This window comes from Carcharodon carcharias, chromosome 6 (genome assembly GCF_017639515.1).
Source record: "Carcharodon carcharias isolate sCarCar2 chromosome 6, sCarCar2.pri, whole genome shotgun sequence".
In the NCBI taxonomy this organism is placed as follows: Eukaryota; Metazoa; Chordata; class Chondrichthyes; order Lamniformes; family Lamnidae; genus Carcharodon; species Carcharodon carcharias.
Genome location: NC_054472.1, coordinates 198,447,059 through 198,467,813, shown reverse-complemented (window position 1 = coordinate 198,467,813; position 20,755 = coordinate 198,447,059). Strand labels below are relative to the sequence as shown.

General features: G+C 42.6%; 1 protein-coding gene across 2 annotated transcripts in view; it reads right to left on the bottom strand.

Moving 5' to 3' along the window:
- The window catches only part of LOC121279203 (potassium voltage-gated channel subfamily H member 6-like), a 497,300-nt gene that overhangs the window by 403,349 nt on the left and 73,196 nt on the right, over window positions 1–20,755 (bottom strand). Inside the window, exons 5-6 of one of the 2 annotated variants that reach the window (XM_041190225.1) lie at window positions 12,939–12,971; window positions 8,337–8,726 (exon numbers count right to left, since the gene is read on the bottom strand). In XM_041190225.1, coding sequence (XP_041046159.1) covers window positions 8,337–8,726; window positions 12,939–12,971 — 423 coding nt within the window. The remainder of the gene's footprint in view (window positions 1–8,336; window positions 8,727–12,938; window positions 12,972–20,755) is intronic. The other variant, XM_041190226.1, reaches the window with a different exon arrangement.

Sequence of the window (20,755 nt, the reverse complement as noted above, 5' to 3'; positions counted from 1 at the left end):
ACCTTAAGGTTAATGAGAAAATGGTGGCTGTATCATGTTTCAGCAAATGAAAGCTGGATGGAGGTACATCAGATTGTAATACCTTTTGGATATAAAAATGAGACTCTGAGAATTGATCATGAAATTCCAATGGGGGATATTTAGGAATTAGAAAGATTCAGCCAAAAATACAAAAACATTTTTATTAGCCTGGATTGCATAGAGATATAGTCAAATTCTGGAGAACATGTCACAAATGTCAGGTGATAGGAAAACCACAAGCAGTGATTAAGCCGGCACCTTTAATCCCAATGCCAATATTTGAAGAACCTTTTACCAAGATCATGAATGATTGTGTAGGACCCCCCCCCCTCCCAATGCTAAAAGTGGAAGTCAGTACTCACTGACAATAATGGATGTGCCTACAAGGCTGCCTGAAGCAATACCTTTTGAGAAATATTACAACAAAGGGAACTGTGGAAGAGGTGACGAAATTTTTTACCAGGCATGGTTTACCAAAAGGAATACAATCACATCAGGGTTCGAATTTCATGGCCAGGATATTGCCGTTGTGGTGCTGGGGAGGGGGAGGTGATGGGGAGCTGACATGCCAATGTGTACGTTGATGTGTGATGACATCGGGCTTGCATCCTGATGTCATCACGTGTCATTTCGACCTTTCGTTCGGTGAGCGCACCTGCCGAACTGTCAATGGCCTTTTAAAGCTTTAGAAAAGTAATCAAGATTACGAACAGCACTGCCTATCCAACCTTCAGGCAGGTGAAGAGCCCAAGCGGCCTTCCGAGTTTGTCAGGAAGCCTCATCCACGGGCAGGGTGAAGTTTTCTGAAGGTTTTATAAAATAATTTAATCAATTTTGCTACACTCATAAACATGTCCCAGCTCATGTGACACTGTCCCACGAGAGGACATGTTTAAACAATTTTTTACCTTATTCATAACAAGATTATTTTATCAACTTAATCTCCCGGAGGTAGCTCCATACCTCAGGGAGATTTCTGTGCTCTTTCGCGTGCATACCCCAACTCTCCCACCTCCCACATGCCCAACACAGGTAGAGCTGATCACTACCGGCCGGGCGTTACGCTGGGCGGGCCTTAATTGGCCTATCCATGTAGAATGGCAGCGCACAGCTAATCACGGGCGACAATCAGCTCTGCGCCCACCCCCTCCCACTCCCACCCAGCCTGCCCGACATAGGCAAGAATCAGCCCCATGTCACATCTGTTTAAGGCAGTAACAAACAGTTTGGGGATAAAACAGTTTAAGTCAACAGCTTATCAACCGGAGTCACAAGGGGCTTTGGAAAGATGTCATCAAACTTTAAAAACTACGATGATGGTGTATAGTCAGGATTATCCACATAACTGGTTGAGGAAATCCATTCATAATTTAAAAAGACAGCTTTGTTTTCTTTTAAAACAACATTTCATAATACATCGACTAGTTTTAGTCCTTTTTTTTATTCGTTCATGGGATGTGAGCATCGCTGACTAGGCCAGCATTTATTGCCCATCCCTAATTGCCCTTGCTAAGAGAGTATTTTAAAAGCTTATCACATTTCTGTGGGTCTGGAGTCACATGTAGGCCAGACCAGGTAAGGACAGCAGATTTCCTTGTCTAAAGGACATTAGTGACTCAGATGGGTTTTTACAACAATCGACAATAGTTTCATGGTCATCATTAGACATTTAATTCCAGATTTTTATTGGATTCAAATTTCGCCATCTGCTTTGGTGGGATTCAAACCAAGGTCCCCTGGGTCTCTGGAATACCAGTCCAGTGACAATATCAATATGCCACCACCTACCCTAGAGAACTAGTTTATGGTCATGAGGTAAGGGGACTACTGAAACTGATTCATGAGAAAATGGTAGGTCAAAATTCAGAAACTACTCTCCTGGACTATGTATCAAACTTCAGAGAAAGATTGGACAGAGCATGTGAGTTAGCTAGGCAACACTTATAAAGATATCACAGCAAGTGATGAAAGTGAAGGCAGATAGGAAAGCAACAGTTCGTAGCTTTGTTGCTGGGGAAAATGGTGTTAGTTCTGTTACCAGTGCTTGGGTGACTTGTTAAAGGCAAGACAAAAACAAAAATAGCTGGAAAAACTCAGCAGGTCTGGCAGCATCTGCGGAGAGGAAGACAGTTAACGTTTCGAGTCTGAATTACCCTTCAACAGAACTAAGGGTCATTCAGACTCGAAACGTTAACTGTCTTCCTCTCCGCAGATGCTGCCAGACCTGCTGAGTTTTTCCAGGTATTTTTGTTTTTGTTTTGGATTTCCAGCATCCACAGTTTTTTGCTTTTATCTTATTGTTAAAGGCAAGGTTCAGTGGGCCTTACAGGATTGAAAAGAAACTGAGTGAAGTAAATTGTTTAATACATACTCCAGATAGAAGAAAGAAGTAGAGGGTGTGTCATGTAAATATGCTTAAAAAGTACTTTGACAGGGAAGAGGAACAAAAGGGGGTATTAGTGGTGGTAGATAAAGAGGACGAGGTAGAAATGCAGGATTCTGAAATTGATTTTCCTCTAATCAAATGGAAAATGAGGGAATACTTAAAAATTTAAATGTAATATTGAGTTACCTTCAAAACAAGCATCAAAGTGATTTGAAGAAGCTATTGCAGTCACATAAAGCTATTTGTGGGAATAAGCCAGGGAGAACAAATTTAGCTATACATGATGTGTGTGTAGAACTTCCATCTTCGATAAAGCAACATCTTTATAAATTAAATTCAGCCAAGTTATCACAATAACAGAAAGAAATTGAATTCATGCTGTGAAATGATGTCATTGAGTTAGTTGCAACAACTGGAGTTCACCTATTGTGATGGTACCGAAACTGGATGGAACACAAAGACTGGGTGTGGACTATCAAAAGGTGAATGTGGTGACAAAAGTTGATTCGTATCCTATACCATGGTCGTAAGATGGTATTGAGAAAGTGGCACAATCAAAGTTTATCACAAAGATTGACTTGATGAGAGGATATTGGCAAGTACCATTATCGGAGATAACAAAGGAGATATCAGCTTTTGTGATGCCAGATGGATAATATCAATTTAAAGTCATGCCATTTGGTATGAAGAATGCATCTGCAACATTTCTAAGACTGACAAACAAAGTAATTGGAGGATTGAGAATTGTGCTGTTTATATTGATGACTTGATAGTTTTCAGTCAAACATGGGGGGAGCATTTATAGCATCTGAAAGAATTATTTTGTTGATTACAAGAAGCTAATTTAGTAACGAACTTGGCTAAAAGTGAATTTTCAAAAGCGCAAGTTACATATCTAGGCCACACCATTGGACATGGTGAGGTGGCTCCGAGAGATGTGAAAGTCAAGATTATCGTGGTTCTCCCAGTGTCTACAGCAAAATGAGAAGTTTTGAGATTTCTGGGAATGAGTGGGTTTTACCAGAAATTCATAACCAAATTTTAGTCAAGTGGTTGCTCCACTGACTGAACTGTTAAAAAGGAACAAGAAGTTTGAAAGACCCAGGAGTGTAGAAGTCATTCAATAGTTTGAAAACTGTATTAACTACAACACCAGTTTTAGCTGTACCCAATTATACCAAGCAATTAAATTCGGCCATTCACACAACGATATAGGCATTGGGACCGTATTGTTACAAGAAGATGACACTGGAATTGAGAAACCAATGGGGTATTTTGCATGGATGTTGAATGTTCAACAAAGAAAAAGGAGACTTTGGGTTTGGTGTTACTATTACAGCATTTTGAGATTTATATTGCAAATAATTCATCAGAAACAATTGCTTATACAGACCACAATCCTTTAAAGTTTCTGGACAAATTTTGAGAAAGGGGTGGTGCAAAGCTATTCAGATGGATTTTATTACTGCAACCATTTAATCTACAGAGTATACATGTGGCTGGATGAGAAAATCAAATTGCAGATGCATTGCCGAGAGTTCGAAGCTGAAAAGGGAAAATTGGACATTTAAAACCTGGACATTGGACTGGAATGATTTCTTGTTGATACCAAGGATTTGCACATATATAGTTATGTTAATGCAAGCATCTGGTAATGTAATGGTACAAGTATACAGATAAGTACAGGAGGTAATGTAAGATGGGTTAAGAAAATGAAACCGTCTTTTTAAATTATGACTGTTCATTTTCCAGTAAGGAGGAGTGTCATGAAAATATAATAATTTTCATAATTTTGTGATTTATTGTAAACGATAGGTTAATAGTGGGGTTTGGATTGGTTTCTCTGTGTGTATGTGTGTGTGGGGGTTTAATTGAATCGCCGACAGCTAGTCTGGAGCTTTTGAGTTATTAAAAGAGAAGCTAGCTTTGAAATGCTAAATACGTAAACATGGCTGAAGTTTTGGAATGTGAGTTATGAAGAACATTTGCATTTTTAGATAAACCAGAATAGTGAATTTCAAAGAGATGGTAAGGTGTCACACCTAGCTACAGGAGGCTAAGCCAAACAGTGTGTTTATTTTTCTCAAAGATTATTGATAATATGAGTACTATAGGAGATTTATATTATAGAAAAAGTTGCAAAGACATACTGGAACAATGGGATTTACATTAAAAAGGGAGAAACCTATATAAGGGAGCTAGGGTTGTGTGCAAGGGAAGATCTAACAAGTGTGAAAAGCCTCCAGCCTCCAGGTACCAAGTTGCTGTCTACAATAACCGAAGCTAAGAAAACTCACTTTGAATATCACTGTCCAGGGTATTGTGTGCTTTGCCTAGGTCTGTTGAAATCTAATTTTGTTTTACTGTTGCCCTAACAGAGGTGTAACTGGGAGTCAGATTAATTGGGGGATTTAGGAGTTATAGTGGTGTTTTGTAGACCTAAGTGTGTGTTAATAAATGTTTAATTTAGCTTTGTAAAAACCTCTAAGACTCGGTGGACTTATTACTACTGTCTTGAAATAAAAATACAAATTGCAAAACAGTTGTGGCAGCTGTTTCAAGTTTCCCTCTGGGATTTGAGCAGCTTCAGTACTTACCATCCGCTGGGCCAGAACAGAGAGAATGTGATCTTAGTGTGGACACTCGATCGGCACAGACGACAGCAGCACAGAACTCCCGACTTCAAGCAATCCGCCAACCATAAGTAAACCATTTGGCCAAGTTATCAACGCAGCTTCCAGTGGCCATCAAGTCCTGAAGCGGGGTTGCGAACCCAGGGATTGTGGATTGAGGTAGGGACATTAGTCCTGCTCCACAGGACCACCTAAAGATTGTGCATCCATTGTGTGGCAGAGTGAATGTGGAGAGTGGTGACGTGAGCAGCCTCTGCTGGCAGCAAAAGCCTACTGCACCTGGTATTCCCAGGCAGTCTCCCATCCAAGTACTAACCAGGCCTGAGTCTGCTTACACAACAAAAACAGAATTACCTGGAAAAACTCAGCAGGTCTGGCAGCATCGGCGGAGAAGAAAAGAGTTACTTCTCCGCCGATGCTGCCAGACCTGCTGAGTTTTTCCAGGTAATTCTGTTTTTGTTTTGGATTTCCAGCATCCGCAGTTTTTTTGTTTTTATCCCTGAGTCTGCTTAGCTGCCGAGATCAGACGAGATTGGGCGTTTTCAGACTATTGTGGCCGTATGCACAGAGGGAATGTGGAACTCAAGGCAAGTCTATGGAGCTTATATGTAAATTTGTGACATAAATATAGATAGGCTGTGAGTGGGCAAAACTGGCAGATGCAGTTTAATGTGGGAAAATGTGAAGTTGTTCACTTTGGCAGGAAGAATAGAAAAAGCAGAATATTACTTAAATAGAGAACGGCTGCATAATTCTGAGGTGCAGAGGGATCTGGATGTTCTAGCACATGAGTCACACAAAGTTAGTTTGCAGGTACAGCATGTAATTAAGAAGGTTAATGGAATGTTATTCTTTATTATGAGGGGGATTGAACATAAAAGTAAGGATGTTATACCTCATTTATACAGGGAATTGGTGAGACCACACCTCGAATACTGTGTTCAGTTTTAGTCTCCTTATTTAATGAAGGGTGTAAATGTGTTGGAGGTGGTTCAGAGGAGGTTTACTAGATTGATACCTGGAATGAGTGGGTTGTCTTATGAGGAAAGGTTGGACAGACTGGGCTTGTTTCCACTGGAGTTTAGAAGAGTGAGAGGTGATTTGATTGAAGTTTACAAGATCCTGAACGGCCTTGACAAGGTGGATGTAGAAAGGATGTTTCCTCTTGTGGGTCAGTCCAGAACTAGGGGGCAATGTTTTAAAATTAGGGGTTAGGATAGAGATGAGGAGAATTTAGTTGAAGTATTAAATGAATACCTTGCATCCGTCTTTACCAAGGAGGTAGATTTTACCCAGGCCATGGTGACAGACGAGGAAGCTCTGTCACTAGAAGGGTTCAAAATTGATAAGGAGGAAGTGTTGAATCGACTATCGGTACTTAAAGTTGACAAAGCACTGGGACTGGATGAGATGCATCCAAGGATATTGAAGGAAGTGAGAGTAGAAATTGCAGGGACACTGATCATAATCTTTCAGTCTTCCCTAGACTCAGGGGAGGTGCCAGAGGACTGGAGAATTGTAAACATTACGCTCTTGTTCAGAAAAGGTTGTAAGGATAAGCCCAGTAATTATAGACCAGTCAGTTTAACTTCAGTGGTGGGCAAGATTCTAGAAACAATTATTCAGGATAGAATTAGTAATCACATGGAAAAATATGGGTTGATAAGGAAGAGCCAGCATGGATTTCTAAAGGGGAAATTGTGTTTAACTAACCTGCTGGAGTTTTTTGAAGAGGTAACAGAAAAGGTTGATGAGGGTAACGCTGTTGATGTGGTGTACATGGACTTTCAAAAGGCATTTGATAAAGTGCCACACAACAGACTTGTGAGAAAAGTTATTGCTCATGGAATAAAAGGGACAGTAGCAAAGTGGATACAAAATTGGCTGAAAAATAGGAAGCAGAGAGTAATGGTGAATGGATATTTTTCGGGCTGGAGGAAGGTTTGTAGTGGAGTTCCCCAGGGGTCGGTATTGGGACCCTTGCTTTTCCTGATATATATTAATGATCTAGATCTTGGTGTGCAGGGGACAATTTCAAAGTTTGTGGATGATATGAAGCTTGGGAGTGTTGTAAATTGCGAGGAGGATGATGTGGAGCTTCAAGGTGACATAGACAAGTTGATGGAGTAGACAGATAGGTGGCAGATGAAGTTCAATGTGGAGAAGTGTGAGGTGATGCATTTTGGTAGGAAGAACATGGACAGACAATATAAAATAAGGGGTGAAATTTTTAAGGGGGTGCAGGAGCAGGAAGAGCTGGGTGTATATGTGCATAGATCATTGAAGGTGGCAGGACAGGTGGAGAAAGCAGTTAATAAAGCATATAGTGTCCTGGGCTTTACTAACAGGGACATAGAGTACAAGAGCTGGGAGGTTATGCTGAATTTATATAAGACACTTGTTAGACCTCAGCTGGAGTATTGTGTACAGTTCTGGGCACCACATTATAGGAAGGATGTGAACACATTGGAGAGAGTGCAGAAGAGGTTTACAAGAATGGTTCCAGGGATGAGCAACTTCAGCTATGAGGATAGATTGGAGAGGTTGGGACTGTTCTCCTTGGAGAGGAGAAGGCTGAGAGGAGATTTGATAGAGATGTTCAAAATCATGAGGGGGCTGGACAGAGTAGATAGGGAGAAGCTGTTCCCACTCGTAAAAGGATCAAGAACGAGATGACACAGATTTAAATTGATTTGTAAAAGAAGCAAATGTGATGTGAGAAAAAACTTTTTCACACAATGAGTGGTCTGGGTCTGGAATACACGGCCTGGAAGTGTGGTGGAGGCAGGTTCAATCGGGGCATTCAAGAGGGCATTAGATGATTATTTGAATAGAAACAATGTGCAGGGGTACAGGGAAAAGGCAGGATAATGGCACTAGGTCATAATGCTCATTTGGAGAGCCAGTGCAGACATGATGGGCTGAATGGCCTCCTTCCGTGTCGTTAAAATTCTGTGATTCTGTGACATAAGCAGAGCATCCATGATCTTATTGAATGACGGAGCAGGCTCGAGGGGCCGAATGGCCTTCTCATGTTCGAACCAGTCAGCTCCATGTCAATCCTGGATTGGACTTGTGGACAGGGAGGGCAGAGGAGGAGGGGGAGAGACACTGCTGGGACTTGAGGCTCCAATGAGTAAACACATTGTTCCCACCCCCTCGCTCCCCAGGCAGCCTACCCACTCACCTTCAAGGCTGACATCTGGCCCGGGTGCCCACACCCTCTCCATCCAACCACCCCCCACCCCCCAGCCCCCTCCGCCCCACAATCTCACCGAGCTGTCTACAAACAGCACCTGTGCTGGAGTGCCGACTCCAGAACCTTCTGTCACAATCTTCCCTTGCAGCCTCGACATCATCGAGTGAGGAGACACGACGGAAACTGTAGAAACTGTCTTTGGATGGAGTCAGACTCTGACTGAGGCTGGAGGTCGAGTCGGAGAGCTCAGGATTCAGGTGGTCTTTACTGTGATTAAGTGAAGAATGATGCAGAGGACCCTCAGTCTCCTCACTATCCAGCGCAAGCAGCTCCTCCATCTGACTCTGCTCCTCCAAGGCCACAGACTCGGTACTTGGTCTTGACAGGTTCAACACCCCAACGTCAGGGCCCTGCTGGGGCAATGACAACTTACCCACACTGAGTGAGCAAATGTTCGGCATTCTCAGCTTAAAGTTCCTTCTGTGGCCTGTAATACAACACAGAACAAATTGACACCACAATCTGGCTGTTCCTTCAATTCGTTCAGTTAATGTGGGCTTCGCTGGCTGGGCCAGCATTTATTGCCCATCCCTAGTTGCCCTTGAGAAGGTGGTGGTGAGCTGCCTTCTTGACCTGCTGCGGTCCATGTGGTGTAGGTACACCCACAGTGCTGTTAGGGAGGGAGTTCCAGGATTTTGACCCAGCGACAGTGAAGGAACAGCGAGATATTTCCAAGTCAGGATGGTGAGTGACTTACATAAGAACATACAAATTAGTCCATTCACTTAACCTATCTATGTCACTTGGGCTACTCAACCCTGCTCCACCATTCAATAAAATCATGGCTGGTCTGTCTGTGGTCCCAACTCCACATTCTGCCTACCTCTGAGAATCTTTCACCCCCTTGTTAGTCAAGAATTTATTTCCCTCTGCCTTAAAAATATTTATTGACCCAGCCTCCACTGCTCTCTGGGGAAGACAGTTCCAAAGGTTCAGGACTCCCAGAAAAAAAATTGTTCTCACCATTTTATATTCCATTCCCCTTGCAATAAACACAATCATCCCATTTGTCTTCCTAATCTGCTTTACCTGCAGACTAACCTTTCCTGATTCATCTACCAGGACACTTGGGTCCCTCTGTACTTCAGTTCTACAACCTCAGTCCACTTAAATAATTTACTGCTTTTTTATTCTTCCTGCAACAGTGGACATGTTCATATTTTCCCACATTATACTCCATCTGCCAAATTTTTACCCACTCACCTAACCTGTCTATATCCCTTTGCAGAGTCATCCCCTTCACAACTCACTTTCCCACCTATCCTTGTATCATCAGCACATTTATCAACCATTCCTTCAGTCCCATCATCTATGTCATTGATATAATTTGTGAATAGCTGAGACCCCAGCACTGATCCCTGTGGCACACGCTGCCAATGAGAAAAATACCTATTTATTCCTACTCTTTTTCTTGTTAGCTAGCCAATCCTCAATCCATACTAATATGTTACCTCCTACACCATGAGCTCTTACTTTGCATAGTATCCTTCGATGTGACACTTTGTCTGGTGCCTTCTAGACATCTAAGTATAGCACATCCCCAGGTTCCCCTTTATCAACGTTGCTGGTTACTTCCTCAAAAGACTCCAATAAATTAGAGAAGCATGATTTCCCTTTCACACTGTTGACACTGTTCCATTGCTTTGAGAGTTTCTAAGTGCCCTGCTATAACCTCCTTAATGATGGATTCCAGCACTTTCCCCATTACAGATGTTAAGCTAACTGGCTGGTAGTTCCCTACTTTCTGTCTCCCTCCTTTTTGAATTAGTAGAGTTACATTCGCTATTTTCCAATCTGATGGGACCTCTCTGGAATCTCAGGAATTTTGGAAAATTAAAGCCAATGCATCCATTATCTCAGCTGCTGCTTCTTTTAAGGCCCTAGGATAAAGTCCATCAGGACCTGGGGATTTGGCAGCTTTTAGTTTTAATAATTTCCTCAATACCCTTCCCCCGGTGATCTGTTTTAAGTTCCTCCCTCCCTTTCACCTCCTGATTCACAATTATTCCTGGGATGTTATTTGTATCCTTTACAGTGAAGACAGATGAAAAATATCGGTTCAATTCATCCGCCATTTCCTTATTTTCCATTACTAAGTCCCCATTCTCACTCTCTAGGGGACCAACACTTACTTTACTTACTCTTTTCTCAGCCCTGCAGAGAGCTGTAGAGGCTGGGTCATTAAGTATATTCAAGGCTGAGATAGACAGATTTTTAATCAGTAAGGGAATCAAGTGTTATGGGGAAAAGGCAGGAAAGTGGAGTTGTGGATTATCAGATCAGCCATGATCTCACTGAATGGCGATGCAGACTCGATGGGCTGAATGGCCTACTTCTGTTTCTATGTCTTATGGTCTTAAGTACCTGTAGAAACTCTTATTATCTGTCTCTATATTTCTAGCTAGCTTTCTCTCTCATTCTAATTTCTCCCTCCTTTTTAATCCTTTATTCATTTGTTGATGCTCTTTATATTCTGCCAAAACTTCTGACCTGCCACTTATCTTTGTGAAATTATACGCTTTTTCTTTCAATTCAAAGCTATCTTTAACTTCTTTAGTTTAGATGGTGTATCCTTCCCTTTGAACTTTCTCTTTCACTGGAATGTATCTGTCCTGACTATTTTGAAATATCTACTTAAATTTATGCCACTGCATTTCTACTGACCTATCCCTTACCCTAATTTCCCTGTTCACTTTAGCCAGCTCTGTCTTCATTCCCTTGTAATTGCTTTGATTTTAAGTTTAAGTCACTAGCCCTAGATCCACTCCTCTCTCCCTCAAACTGAATGTGAAATTCTATCATATTATTTACTGGGTAAATCAGCAGATATGGTTCAGCACTACAAATATAATAAAAGGACAAAATGCAGTATAATGTGGGCAAATGTGAAATTATTCATTTTGGCAGGAAGAATAAAAAATGATTATCTAAATGGTGAGAGATTGCAGAGCTCTGAGATGCAGAGGGATCTGGGTGTCATGATGCATGAATCACAAAAGGTTAGTATACAGCTACAGCAGGTAATTAGGAAAGCTAATAGAATGTTATTGTTTATTGTGAAGGGAATTAATTACAAAAGTAGGGAGGTTATGAAGTTCTGAAGAAGAGTCATACGGACTCGAAACGTTAACTCTGTCTCTCTCTTCACAGATGCTGTCAGACCTGCTGAGTTTTTCCAGCAATTTTTGTTTTTGTGTTAGGAAGGTTTTGCTTTAGTAGTACAGGGCATTGGTGAGACCACATTTGGGATATTGTGCACAGTACTAGTCACCTGATTTAAAGAAAGGTGTAAATGCACTAGAAGCAGTTCAGAGAAGGTTCACTAGACTAATACCGGGAAAGAGCAGGTTGTCTTCTGAGAAAAGGCTGAACAGGACAGGCTTGTATCCACTGGAGTTTAGAAGAGTAAGAGGTGACTTAATTGAAACCTTTAAGATCCTGAAGGGTCTTGACAGGGGGGATGTGGAGAGAATGTTTCCTCTTGTGGGAGAATCGAGAACTAGGAGGCACTGTTTAAAAATAAGGGGTCGCTCATTTAAGACAGAGATGAGAGGAAATTTTTTTCTCTCAGAGGGTTGTGGATCTTTGCAATTCTCTTCCTCAAAAGGCAGTGGAAGCAGAGCCTTTGAATATTTTTAAGGCCTAGCTAGATAGATTCTTGATTAACAAAGGGGTGAAAGGTTATCGGGGGTAGGCGGGAATGTGGGGTTGTGGTTACAATCAGCTCAGCCATGATCCTATTGAATATGGGAGCAGGCTCAAGGGGCCAAACAGCCTGGTCCTGCTACTAATTCTTATGTTTGTACGTTTCTATGTAAAACTAAATGCTCTGTATTTAAATGCATGTAGCGTTCAAAACAAAACAGATGAACTGATAGCTCAACTAGAAATAAATAAGTATGATCTGATAGCTATTACAGAGACATGTAATGACAGAATGACAAAGGCTGGTGCCGGAATGTTGAAGGGTACGTGACACTTAGAAGGACAGGAAGCTAGGAAAAGGTGGTGGGGTGGACCTGTTAATTAATAACGGTATTAGCACATCAGAGAGGGGTGACCTAAGTTTAGGAAACCAGGATGTAGAAGTGGTTTGGTTGAGATGGGAAATGATAAAGGCAAGAAGTCACTTGTGGGAGTGGTGTATAGGCCCCTAATTGTAACTACACAGTAGACAGATTGTAAAAGAGATAATGGGAGCTGGTCAGAAAGGTACAGCAATAATCATGGGGGATTTTAACCTACATATAGACTGAAAAATCAGATGGACAAAGGTAGCCCAGATAAGGAGTTCATAGAATGTATTTGGGAAAATGTCTTAGAACTTTATGTTCTGGAGCCAACCAGAGAGCAAGCTATACCAGACCTGGTATTGAGCAATGAAATAGGATTAATTGATAACCTCCTAGTGAAGATATCCCTAGGAACCAGTGATCATAATATGTATGAATTTTACAATCATTTTGAGGGAAAAACAAGTGCATCCAAAACCATTATTTTAAACTTAAATAAGGACAATTGTGAGAGCATGAAAGCAGAGCTGGCTAAAGTGAACTGGCAAATGAGGTTAAGGGATAGGTCAATTGAGGTTCAGAGGCAGACGTTTAAAGCGATATTTCAGAATACACAGAATACATACATTCCATGGGGAGAGTCCATCTTCTGTGGTTAACTAAAAAAGTTAAAGACTGTATCAGACTTAAAGAAAAAGCATATAATTATACAAAGACAGGTGACAGGTCAGAAGATTGGAAAGAACATAAAGAACAGCAAAGAATGACAAAAAGATTAATAAGGAGGGAAAAATTAGAGTATGAGAGAAAGCTAGTGAGTAATATAAAGACGGATAGTAAGAGTTTCTGTAGATATTTAAATAAGAAGAGTTAACAAAGTGAGCTTTGGTCCTATAGGAAGCGTCCAGGGAATTGATAATGGAAAGTAGGGAGATGGTGGATGAATTAAGCAGGTATTTTGCATTGGTCTTTACTATAGAGGATACAAGTAACATCCCAGAAATAGCTGTAAATCAGGAAATGGAAGAGAGGGAGGAACTCAGGAAAATTACAATCACCAGGGAAGTGGTACTGAGTTAATTGTTGGGGCTGCGGGCTGACAAATCCCCAGGTCCGGATGGACTTCACCCTCAGGTCTTGAAAGAAGTGGCTGGTGAGATAGTTGATGCACTGGTTTCCAAAATTCTCTATATTCAGAGAAAGTTCCATTAGGTTGGAAAATAGCAAATGCAACTCACTTATTCAAAAAGCAGGAAGCTATAGGTCAGTTAGCTTAACATATGCCACAGGGAAAATGTTAGAAGCTATTATTAAAGATGTTATAGCAGGGCATTTAGAAAAATTCAAGGCAGAGTCAACATGGTTTTGTGAAAGGGAAATCATATTTAACCAATTTATTGGAGTTCTTTAAAGGAGTCACATGTGCTGTGGATAAAGGGGAACCGGTGGATGTACTGTACTTAGATTTCCAGAAGACATTTGATAAGGTGCCACATCAAAGGTTATTACAGAAAATAAAAGCTCATGGTGTAGGGGGTAACATATTGACATGGATAGAAGATTGGCTGGCTAACAGGAAGCAGAGAGTTGGCATAAATGGGTCTCTTTCTTGCTGGGAGGATGTAACGAGTGGAGTCCCACAGGGATCAGTGCTGGGACTTCAACTGTTTATAATTTATATAAATGACTTGGATGAAGGGACTGAAGGAATGGTGGCTAAATTTGCTGATGATACAAAGATAGGTAGGAAAATAAATTGTGAAGGGGACATAAGGAGGTTACAAAGTGACATAGATCGGCTGTGAGTGGGCAAAGATCTGGTAAATGGAGCATAATGTGGGAAAATGTGAAATCATTCATGTTGGCAGGAAGAATAAAAAAGCTTATTATGCTGGTATTATTATAAATGGTGAGAGATTGCAGAGCTCTGAGATTCAGAGGGATCTGGGTGTCCTAGTGCATGAATCACAAAAGGTTAGTATGCAGGTACAGCAGGTAATTCGGAAAGCTAATAGAATGTTATCATTTATTGTGAGGGGAATTGATTACAAAAGTAGGGAGATTATGCTTCAGTTACACAGGCATTGATGCGACCACATCTGGAGTATTGTGTACAGTATTGGTCTCCTTATTTAAAGGAATGTTAATGCATCAGAAGCAGTTCAGAGAAGGTTTACTAGACTAATACCAGGAATGGGTGGATTGTCTTATGAGAAAAGGCTTGTCAAGTTAGGCTTGTATCCACTGAAGTTTAGAAGAGTAAGAGGCGACTTTATTGAAATATATAAGATCCTGAGGGCAAAAACAGAAATACCTGGAAAAACTCAGCAGGTCTGACAGCATCTGCGGAGAGGGACACAGTTAATGTTTCAAGTCCGTATGACTCTTCATCAGAACTAAGACATATAGAAATAAGATGAAATATAAGCTGGTAGAAGTGGGTGGGAAAGGAGGAGCTCGATAGGGGGCCAGTGATAGCTAGAGGCCAAGAAAAGACTGCCAAAGATATCATGGACAAAAGGACAATGGGGTGTTGACAGTGGTGATATTACCATCTCTAACAGCACTGTGGGTGTACCTACACCACATGGACTGCAGCGGTTCAAGAAGGCAGCTCACCACCACCTTCTTAAGAGCAATTAGGGAAGGGCAACAAATACTGGCCCAGCCAGCGAAGTCCATATCCCATGAATGAATTTTTTAAAAAGCCATTGAATATCAGGGGGCGATGGTTGGATTCTCTCTTGTTAGAAATGGTCATTGCCTGACACTTGTGTGGCGTGAATGTTACTCGCCACTTGTCAGCCCAAGACTGGATATTGTCCAGGTCTTGCTGCATTTGGACATGGACTGCTTCAGTATCTGAGGAGTCGCGAATGGTGCTGAACATTGTGCAATCATCAGCGAACATCCCCACTTCTGACCTTATGATGGAAGGAAGGTCATTGATGAAGCAGCTGAAGATGGTTGGGCCGAGGACACTACCCTGAGAAACTCCTGCAGTGATGTCCTGGAGCTGAGATGGCTGACCTCCAACAACCACAACCATCTTCCTTTGTGCTCAATATGACTCCAACCAGCGGAGAGTTTTCCCCCTGATTCCCACTGACTCCAGTTTTGCTGGGGCTCCTTGTTGCCACACTCGGTCAAATGCTGCCTTGATGTCAAGGGCAGTCACTCTCACCTCACCTCAGGAGTTCAGCTCTTTTGTCCGTGTTTGAACCGAGGCTGTAATGAGGTCAGGAGCTGAGTGGCCCTGGCAGAACCCAAACTGAGTGTCAGTGAGCAGGTTATTGCTAAGCAAGTGCTGCTTGATACCACGGTTGATGACCCCTTCCATTAATTTACTGGTGGTCAAATTAGCTGTAGACTGGCACCTGTGATGCTGGGGACCTCCGGAGGAGGCTGAGATGGATCATCCACTCGGCACTTCTGGCTGAAGATTGTAGTAAATGCTTCAGCCTTATCTTTTGCACTGATGTACTGGGCTCCTCCATCATTGAGGATGGGGATATTTGTGGAGCCTCCTCCTCCAGTGAGTTGTTTAATTGTCCACCAACATTCACAACTGGATGTGGCAGGACCGCAGAGCTTAGATCTGATCCATTGGTTGTGGAATCGCTTAGCTCTGTCTATCACTTGCTGCTTATGCTGTTTGACACACAAGTAACCCTGTGTTATAGCTTCACCAGGTTGACACCTCATTTTTAGGTATGCCTGGTGCTGCTCCTGACATGCACTCCTGCACTCTTCATTGAACCAGGGTTGATCCCCTGGCTTGATGGTAATGGTAGAGTGGGGGATATGCTGGGCCATGAGGTTACAGATTGTGTTCAAGGACAATTCTGCTGCTGCTGATGGCCCACAGCACCTCATGGATGCCCAGCCTTGAGTTGCTAGATCTGTTTGAAATCTATCCCATTTAGCACGGTGGTAGTGCCACACAACACGATGGAGGGTATCCTCAATGTGAAGGTGGGACTTCATCTCCACAATGTGCGGTGGTCACTCCTACCGATACTGTCATGGACAGATGCATCTGTGACAGGCAGGTTGGTGAGGATGAGGTCAAGTATGTTTTTCCCTCTTGTTGGTTCCCTCACCACCTGCTGCAGACCCAGTTTAGCAGCTATGTCCTTTAGGACTTGGCCAGCTCGGTCAGTAGTGGTGCTACCGAGCCACTCTTGGTGATGGACATTGAAGTCCCCCACCCAGAGTACATTCTGCACCCTTGTCACCCTCAGTGCTTCCTCCAAGTGATGTTCAACATGGAGGGAGCACTGATTCATCAGCTGAGGGAGGGCAGTACGTGGTAATCAGCAGGAGGTTTCCTTGCCCATGTTTGACCTGATGCTATGAGACTTCATGGGGTCTGGAGTGGATGTTGAGGACTCCCAGGATAACTCCCTCCTGACTGTATACCACTGTGCCTTCACCTCTGCTGGGCCTGTCCTGTCAGTGGGACAGGACATACCCAGGGATGGTGATGGTGGAGTCTGGGACATTATCTGTAAGGTATGATTCCGTGAGGATGACTATGTCAGGATGTTCTTGACCAGTCTGTGAGATGCTCTCCCAACTTTGGCACCAACCCCCAGATGTTAGTAAGGAGGACTTTGCAGGGTTGACAGGGCTGAGTTTGCCGTTGTCGTTTCCAATGCCGAGGTCAATGCTGGGTGGTCTGTTCGGTTTCATTCCTTTTTTGTGACTTTGTAGCCGTTTGTTACAACTGAGTGTCTGGCTCGGCCATTTCATAGTCAACCACATTGCTGTGGGTCTGGAGTCACATGTAGGCCAGACCAGGTAAGGACAGCAGATTTCCTTCCCTCAAGGACATTACTGATGTCAGGCTAACCGGTCTGTAATTCCCTGTTTTCTCCCTCCCTCCTTTTTTAAACAGTGGGGTTACATTTGCCACCCTCCAATCTGCTGGGACTGTTCCAGAATCTACAGAATTTTTGGAAGATGACAAACAACACATCCACTATTTCCATGGCCACCTCCTTTAGTCCTGGGATGTAGATTATCAGGCCCTGGGGATTTATCGGCTTTCAGTCCCATTAATTACTCTAACACTGTTGTTTTAGTAATATTAATTTCCTTCAATTCCTCCTTCTCACTCGACCCTTGGTTCCCTAGTATTTCTGGGAAGTTATTTGTGTCTTCCTCCATGAAGACAGAACTAAAGTAGGTATTTAATTGCTCTGCCATTTCCTTGTTCTCTCTTAAAATTCTCTCATTTCAGACTGTACGGGACCTACATTTGTCTTCACTAATCTTTTACTTTTTACAAAGTTATAGAAGCTTTTACAATCTGCTTTTATGTTCCTTACAAGTTTCCTCTTATACTCTATTTTTCCCCTCTTAAATCAATCTCCTGGTCCTCCTTTGCTGAATTCTAAACTGGTCCCAATTCTCAGGTTTGCTGCTTTTTCTACCAACTTTATATGACTCCTCTTTGGATCTAATACTATCCTTAATTTATTTTGTTAGCCATGATTGGGCCACTTTTCCTGATGTGTTTTTGTGCCAGAAAGGAATGTACAATTGTTGCAATGCATATATTCATTCCTTAAATATCAGCTATTGCCCATCCAACTGTGAGAATATTGGTCCCAGTGCTGCTGGGGTGTATACCGTTCAGCCTGTACAGGTCTCATCTTCCCCAGAATCAGTCCCAATACCTCAGGAATCTAAATCCTCCCTCCTACACCATCTCTCCAGCCATGCATCCATCCCATCTATCTTAGCCAACTCACACCTCATACCTTCGTAGTTTCCTTTGTTAAGATTTCGGACCCTAATTTCGGATCAGACTAGTTCACTTTCTATCCTAATGAAGGATTCTATCACACAAAAATAGCTGGAAAAGCTCAGCAGGTCTGACAGCATCTGTGGAAAGGAAGACAGTTAATGTTTCGAGTCCAAATGACTCTTCAGCAGAATAAGGAAAAATAGAAATGTGATGAAATATAAGCTGTTAGAGGAGAGGGGGGATAGGTGGAGACCCCCATCAACCAGTTTATATTTCACCTCTTTTCTATTTTTACTTAGTTCTGTTGAAGGATCATTCGGACTCCAAACGTTAACTGTGTTCCTCTCTGCAGATGCTGCCAGACCTGCTGAGCTTTTCCAGCTATTTTTATTTTTGTTTTGGATTTCCAGCATCCGCAGTTTTTTGCTTTTATCTAAGAATTCTATGATGTTATGGTCACTGTTCCCGAAAGGACCCCACACAACAAGATTATTAATTAAACCCTTCTCATTGCACAACACCAAATCTAGGAGAACCTGTTCCCTGGTCAGTTCCTCCACATACTGGACTAAAAAACCATCTTGTACACACTCCAGGAATTCATCTGTCACAGTATTATTGCTAATTTGGTTTGCCCAGTCTGTATGTAGATTAAAGTCACCCATGATTACTGTAGCACCCTTGTTACATGCATCTCTAATTTCCTGTTTAATGCTGTCCTCTACCTTATCACTGCTATTTGGAGACCTATAGACAATTCCCACTAATGTTTTCCACCCTTAATTTAATCCTTAACTGACAACTTCCTTTTCCTTTCTGCTTGTCCGTCTTAGATATCGAGTGCCCTTGGATATTCAGTTCCCAGTCTTGGTCACCCTGCAGCCATGTCTCCATAAACACAATCATATTGTACCCGTTTACATCTATTTGCACTGGTAAATTGTCTACCTTATAGTGAATGCTCCGTGCATTCAGATACAGTGCCTTTAGACTGGTCTTTTGAACATTATCACACATCTCTTTTTGTACCAGGGCCCTATTTGCCCTTGTTTCCTCTGCCTTCCACTACTTTCTATTTTTCTATCTCTCATTTATATCTTTGTTTCCCTCTCGTGTCTCCCAACAGAGGTTTCCATCCCCCTGCCAATCCAGTTTAAACCCTCCCCCAACAGTATTAGCGAGTACTCCTGCGAGGATATTGGTCCCAGTACTGCTGAGGTGCAACCCGTCCAGCTTGTACAGGTCTCATCTTCCCCAGAATCGGTCCCAATGCCTCAGGAATCAAAATCCCTCCCTCCTAAACCATCTCTCTAGCCACGCATTCATCTGGTCAACTCTCCTATTCCTGATCTCATTAGCACATGGCACTGGGAATAATCCTGAGATTACTACCTTTGAGGTCCTGCTTTTTAATTTATTTCCTAGCTCCCTATATTCTGCTTTCAGGACCTCATCCCTCTTTTTACCTGTGTTGTTGGTACCTATATGGACCAGAACATCTGGCTGTTCACTCTCCCCCTTCAGAATGTCCTTGAGCAGCTGCTCAATGATATCCTCGACCCCGGCACCAAGGGGGCAACATACCATCCTGGTGTCACGTCTGCGGCTGCAGAAATGTCTATCTGTTCCCCTCACAATAGAGTCTCCTATCACTATTGCTCTCCCACTTTTCCCACTCTTCCCCCCCTCCCCCAATCCCCCCGTGTGCAGCTGAGCCACTGGTGGTGCCAGAGACTTGCTGCATCCCACTGAGAAGCCATCTCCCCTAGCAGTATCCAAAATGGAAAATCAGTTGGAGAGATAGATGGACCCAGGGGACTTCTGCACTACCTGCTTAATGCTTTTATTCTGCCTGGCGGCCACCCATTCCCTTTCTGCCTGTGAACTCTTACCTGCGGTGTTACCACCTCACTGTATGCTGTCCATGAAGATCTCATCCTTGTGGATGCACCACAGTGACTCCAGGCACAGCTCCAGCTTCGAAACACGGATTTTGAGGAGCTGCAGCTGGAGACACATCCTGCACACATGTTCACCCTGGACACTGGAAGAGTTCCTGACTTCCCACATTGCACAGGAGGAGCATTCCACTTGGCCAAGCTGTGCTTTACCCTTAAATTACTCCCTTTACTTGTACTCCTGCTAGTTTAAAGAATATTAAGGACAGAAGAAATAATCACCAAGTCCTAATTACCAAGGTTGCCATTTTTCTAACTGAGGAAAGAGAGAAAATAAAGGGATCACCTCCTTCCATCTTCAGTGAACTCCCTCACTCACCAGATACCCACCTGAAGCACTCTATTTCAGAGTAAGAGCTCCGGTGCAGACAATATTCAAGACAGTAGATGGCTTGCTTTTATGCTGTCTGAATCTAGCTTCTGAAAACCTGTTTAAGCAGTTAACTAATTAACTAACTGCAGCTGCAAGAAGAGCCTGTATAACCCCTGCTTTAAAGCTGGACTAAAACTCACCTTCTCCCAACCCAAAGAGCAACTTTTAGTTAATTACTAAATTAAAGAAAGATTAGACTTAGGTAGAAATTAACCCTTAAAAGTTTCTCTCTCACCAAACACCAACTGTAGCACTCTAACACAGCCCAATGCCCCAATCCAGGGCTTCCAGAGGCAGTTGGATGTGTTTCTGCAAAGGGAAAAGTTAACAGTCAAAGGTGAGCATTGCACATAGCTC